Here is a 6,000-nt window from a genome sequence, read left to right as displayed (position 1 = left end):
AAATGGACATAAATTAGGTAATGCAAATTTGGTGTCGTATAGTCCTCTTCTCTTAATGCGTTATCAGGCTCATGTTAATACAGAATATTGCAACAAATCCAACTCAATCAAGTATTTGTTCAAATATGTCAACAAAGGTCCTGATAAAGCAACAATTAAGATTACAGACAAAGAGAATGAATCTACAGAAATGCTTATTGTTGATGAGATAAAAAGATACTATGATTGTAGATATTTATCTGCATGTGAAGCAGTTTGGCGAATTTATGGCTTTGATATCCATCATAGATGGCCAGCTGTTCAACGTTTAACTTTTCACTTACAAGATCAACAACTAGTTTTGTTTAAAGATGATGATTGAATTGATGATGTATTGCATAGGAATGAGAATATGAACACCATGTTCCTAGCTTGGTTTGAAGCTAACAAAAAATTTGAGGAAGGCAGAAACTTGACCTATGCTAAATTTCCAACAAAGTTTGTTTGGATGTCTCAACAAAAACAACGGAAACCAAGAAAGCAAGGTTATAGTATTGGTCGACTAACATATGTTCCTCCAGGATCAGGTGAATGCTACTACATGAGAATCTTACTAACAAAACAAAAAGGTTGTATTGATCATGATAGTATAAAGACAATTAATGGTAAAACATTCTCCACACACCAAGAGGCTTGCCAAGAATTAGGATTATTGGCAAATGACAAAGAATTCATTGATGCCATTAAAGAGGCTAGCCATCTTGCATATGGAAATCAACTTAGAAGGTTATTTGTTGCTTTGTTAATCATGAATACAATGTTTAAGCCAAATGTTGTTTGGGATGCAACTTGGACTTTACTTGCAGATGGTATCCTATATCAAAAAAGAAAAGACTTGAACATACTAGGTACTAAATTGAATTAATCTCCACTATTTTTTCCATAATTATGTATTAATTACATGTTCTATTTTGTAGATTTTCAAATTGAAGAGCATGATTTACACAATCTTTGTCTCCTAGAAGTACAAGAACTTCTAAATTCAAATGGGCGAGCTTTAACATATTATAGTTGTCTTCCTCAACCTGATCTTTCAAATTCATTCAAATTTCACAACAGGTTAATTGTTGATGAAATGAATTATGATAAAGAACAAATGGAGAAGCTACATCAATCTCTATTGCAGTCTGTCACTAATGAGCAACTACATATTTATAACAAAATTATGATAGTAGTGAATTCAGAGGTAGGGAATTTCTTTTTCTTATATGGTTATGGTGGTACTAGAAAAACATATCTATGGAAACTTTTGTCAGCTGCTATTAGAGCAAAGGGAATGATTGTCCTTAATGTAGCTTCAAGTGGCATTGCATCTTTATTGCTTCCTGGAGGAAAAACTGCTCATTCTACTTTTTGCATACCATTAGCAATCAATGATGAATCAACCTGTAACATCAATCAAGGAAGTCTTCGTGCTAAACTATTGATGGAAGCAAAACTTATAATATGAGATGAAGCTCCTATGATGAATAAGTTATGCTTTCAAGCTTTTGATAGAACATTGAGAGACATTATGAGAGCTACGCATCAACATAATGCTGACAAACCATTTGGTGGAAAGGTGGTGGTCTTGGGCGATGATTTTAGACAAATCTTGCTAGTAGTAAGAAAAGGATCAAGGTATGATATTGTGAACTCATCAATTAACTATTCTGATTTGTGACAATATTGCACAGTTCTTAAGCTATCACAAAACATGAGGTTAAAGACTGCTGCTTCAAATGAAAGTGCAAAAGATATAAAAGAATTTGCTGATTGGATTCTTAAAATTGGAGATGGAAATATGAATTTGAATGAAAGTGGTGAAGCAAACCTTTCAATACCAACAGATCTTCTAATTCAGGAAAGTAAAACACCTTTACTTTCTTTAGTCAAATTTGTTTATGGTGGTCTAATTGAAAATATCATGACTCTTGGATTCTTTGATGATGGTGCTATATTTTGCCCTACAATTGATAGTGTTGAACAAGTAAATGACTTCATTTTATCTTTGATTCCTGGTGGAGAACAAGTTTATTTAAGTTCAGACAGTCCTTGCCAATCTGATAATGATCAAGAAATTCAAGGTGAGTGGTTTACTCAAGAGTTTCTAATAGATATTAAATGTTCAGGAATTCTAAATCATAGGATTAAATTGAAAGTTGGCGTACTAATTATGCTTTTAAGAAACATTGATCAAGCAAATGGTCTGTGCAATGGTACAAGGTTGCAAGTTAATGATTTGGGAAAGAATGTTATCTCTGCTACGGTAATAACAAGCAAAAATGTTGGTGACAAAATTTTCATACCAAGAATGAACTTGACACCTTCTGATTCCAGCATCCCGTTCAAATTTCAAAGGAGGCAATTTCCAATATCCTTATGCTTTGCGATGACAATAAACAAAAGTCAAGGTCAAACTCTTTCTAAAGTTGGACTTTATCTTCCTCGCCCAGTTTTTACTCATGGACAATTGTACGTAACAATTTCTAGAGTGACATCAAAGGAAGGACTAAAAATCTTAATTCTGGATGAAGATGGAAAAGTAACCACTATAACTACAAATGTGGTTTATAAAGAAATATTTGAAAATCTTTGATAAAGGTATAAAAATTACTTTAACAACATTCTTAAAATTTTTCAATTATTGTACATTTAACTGTATTTCATTTTTACCTTGCAGATTACAATTAGTGTAGATTAACTGATTTTTTGGGTCCATATACAAATTTTGGTGCACATTACAGTTCATGCAGATTAGTAATGTATAATATATAATGATTGATACATGTTTTGATAGCTGCATTAAATATTCTTTTGTTTTCTAGGATCTACTTCATTGGATTCCAGTAATGCTACTTATATATTAATACACTATTGTTTCTAGTATTCGTTATATATATATATATATATATATATATATATATATATATGTTCTTTTTCAATTGTTATTTGTTGCTTTACTGTATTGTCAACAATAAATGTCTAAATACATGTGCTTGGGTGTTACTGAAAAAATAACATTCATTTAAATTTACATAATTGCATTTCATTTCTTTAATTGTCTAAATATTAAAGAATCAGAATTCTATAATTTTGCTGTTACTTTTGCTGTAACTTCTATACTTTATTTTTTCTGTTACTTTTTGTGTCAGTGAACAATAACAATTTTAAATTTGTTGTCACTGTTTGCACGTGATAATGTTTTCTATTCTGACTTAAACTTTCCCATTCCATTCACAACTTTCACTTTACCATTTGATTCACATCCTTCACTCAACACTACATTTCAACCTCCATTTCTCTGTAATTACAAAAATGGAAATGGAGCAAATCCAAGATCAGAGAACAATACTTTGGAAGTTCAACACCATCTACATATTCTCTCAGGTATGTCTTCAATTTTAACACAAATACAAATTTAGATCTAATAGCATGCATTGAGATGTTCTATTCTATGTCTGGTTCGCTGTGTTCTATCTTCTAATTGTATCATCATGATCCCCACTTTAGTAGTATTACAGAGGAACACAATCAAATCTACTAACGTTCATTTACCGTATGTACTGCACTTTCATATATATATATATATATATATATATATATATATATATATATATATATATATATAAGATTCATAGTTTCTTTATTTCAATCTTCTGAATTTTTACTTTATTTCATTTTTTTATTTATTTTTGTAAAGAATTATTAATTCTGGATTTTATTTTTATGAACATTTGTTTATATATAATATATTTTACCCTTCTAATTTATTATTTGTTTAGAATATCAGATTTTGTAATTATAATTTTAAAATAAGTTATATATAAGTATGTTCATAACTTATATATGTTTTGTTTATGTTTCTGTTCTTGCAGAAAAAAGATTGATAATGTCTTTATTGTTTGAAAATAATTTAGTGTCCTCATTATTTTGTAGCCATTTTTATTTGTCGATCGACACTTTGCTGTTGGTTATGCACACGAATTAGGCCCATAGTGGCACTTGGTAGATATAAATGGTAAGAGCACAACAATTACCTATAACATGGATTCAGATAACCCAAGGATCACTGAAGGTTGGTTTAATATGAGAAATTTGTATCAAATTCAAAGTGATTCTCACATCCAGTTTCAGTATTTGGGAAATTCTTTATTTCACCTAACAATGTTTAAAGGTGGATGTACAACAAGAAGTTTAATAACATTTATGCACCGTATTACTCATCAAAATACAAGATCTATATTTTCAGTGAAATTGACAAAGTATCAAAGCAAAGCAAGTCACTTGGTATATTCCTTCTAATTTCTTCTTATGCTTATTACTATAATTAAATTGAAATACTTATACTAACAAAAAACTTTTGAATCATGTAGGATTTGCCATCAAAGTTTGCCAACTTCATTCAGGAGGTGAAGGTAGAAGACGTCTTTCTTATAGGGCCTAAAACTATAGTGAATTGCAAAATACTAATATCGAACAAACAACGAAGTTCAACAAAGATAGGTCAAGATTGGAGGCAATTTTGTTCTGAAAATGAATTAAAAGAAGGAGATATTATTGTCTTTCAAGCAGATAATGATTTCATCGAATCAAATGTTGAAGTCTTCGTTAATGGTTGTTGTTGTGATTAGATTAAGCATAATTTTGTAATGTTGATCAATTATGGTCATTGAACTTTGTTATATGACAATATAATTGTGTACTTGATCAATTATGGTCATTGAACTTTGTTATATGACAATATAGTTATTTATAATAAATTGTTAACATTTTTTTAATAATTTTATATTTTATAATCAATATTAAAAATAATCTCGTGCATTGCACAGGTAAAAAAACTAGTTATTTTCTAAAGAACAACCTTGTAATAACAACAATGGCTTAATTATTATTTTGGTCCCCTAATTTGTTGGGTTGATTCATTTTGGTCCCCTTATTATTTTTAGGTTCAATTTGGTCCTCTAATTCTTTAAAAGGTTCAATTTGGTTCTGCCGTTAAGTCAACTTTAACATCGTCTCCGTACATGCCACATGTCATTTTGTGAATTTTTCAATTTTTTTTTAATTTAAAAAAAAAAATTAAACTGCCACGTGTCACCTTATGGTTGTGACACGTTTCATTTTGAGATTTTTTTATTTAAAAAAATGTATTGCCACATGGCAAGTCACGATTGTGCCACGTGTCAAGCTAACATTAGTTGTTTTCAATTTAGTCCTCTATTTACAATTTTGATTCAATTTAGTCCCCCAATTTTTTAAAATGATTCAATTTTGTCCTTTCTAATTTGATATCAAATTAGTAATTAAGCTTAATTACAACTTATATATACATATTAAAATAATTTTTATTATATTTATAGATTAAATTACTCCATCTAACTATTCAAATTATTATTATTTTTACATGTATAGAAAATTTCAAGTGTAAAAAATTACAAGTGAAAAATGTAACAAATAAAATAACATGAGTATTTAGGGAGTGATTTGATGTATAGATGGTTAAAAATTATTTTAACATGAATATATAAATTATAATTAAGCTTAATTATTAATTTGGTATCAAATTGAAGAGGATAAAATTGAATCATTTTAAAAAATTGGGGGACTAAATTGAATCAAAATTGTAAATAGAGGGACTAAATTGAAAACAACCAATGTTAGCTTGACACGTGGCACAATCGTGACCTACCACGTGGCAGTACATTTTTTAAATAAAAAAATCTCAAATTGACACGTGTCACAACCATAAGGTGACACGTGGCAGTTTAATTTAAAAAAAAATTAAAAATTAAAAAAAAATTAAAAAAATTGAAAATTCCACTGACACGTGGCATGTACGGAGGCGATGTTAAAGTTGACTTAACGGCAGAGACCAAATTGAACTTTTTAAAGAATTAGAAGACCAAATTGAACCTAAAAATAATAAGGGGACCAAAATGAACCAACCTAACAAATTAGGAGACCAAAATGGTAATTAAG

The 6,000-nt window shown here is 29.4% G+C and overlaps 1 protein-coding gene across 1 annotated transcript; it reads left to right on the top strand.

The window, feature by feature from the left end:
- The first annotated feature begins 391 nt into the window (after nt 1–391).
- LOC146885432 (uncharacterized) lies at nt 392–2,722 on the top strand. The gene is made up of 5 exons (XM_085674924.1): nt 392–848; nt 957–1,427; nt 1,716–2,105; nt 2,151–2,287; nt 2,702–2,722. The coding sequence occupies exons 1-5, from the start codon at nt 392–394 to the stop codon at nt 2,720–2,722; spliced, it is 1,476 nt and encodes a 491-aa protein (XP_085531050.1).
- The last annotated feature ends 3,278 nt before the right edge of the window (nt 2,723–6,000 follow it).

This window comes from Vigna unguiculata, chromosome 6 (genome assembly GCF_037176805.1).
Source record: "Vigna unguiculata cultivar grain cowpea cultivar isolate G323 ecotype 2 chromosome 6, ASM3717680v1, whole genome shotgun sequence".
Taxonomy (NCBI): domain Eukaryota; kingdom Viridiplantae; phylum Streptophyta; class Magnoliopsida; order Fabales; family Fabaceae; genus Vigna; species Vigna unguiculata.
Note: the sequence above shows the minus strand (reverse complement) of the source record. Positions and strands in the feature narration are given on the sequence as shown.

What these genes read in the sequence shown, in the direction of transcription:
- LOC146885432 (XM_085674924.1), top strand. Translation starts at nt 392, where the DNA reads ATGAACACCATGTTCCTAGCTTGGTTTGAAGCTAACAAAAAATTTGAG. An exon ending in TTGGACTTTACTTGCAGATG is followed by an intron (nt 849 to 956) that starts GTATCCTATATC and finishes TCTATTTTGTAG; the next exon opens with ATTTTCAAATTGAAGAGCAT. An exon ending in AGAATGTTATCTCTGCTACG is followed by an intron (nt 2,288 to 2,701) that starts GTAATAACAAGC and finishes TTTACCTTGCAG; the next exon opens with ATTACAATTAGTGTAGATTA.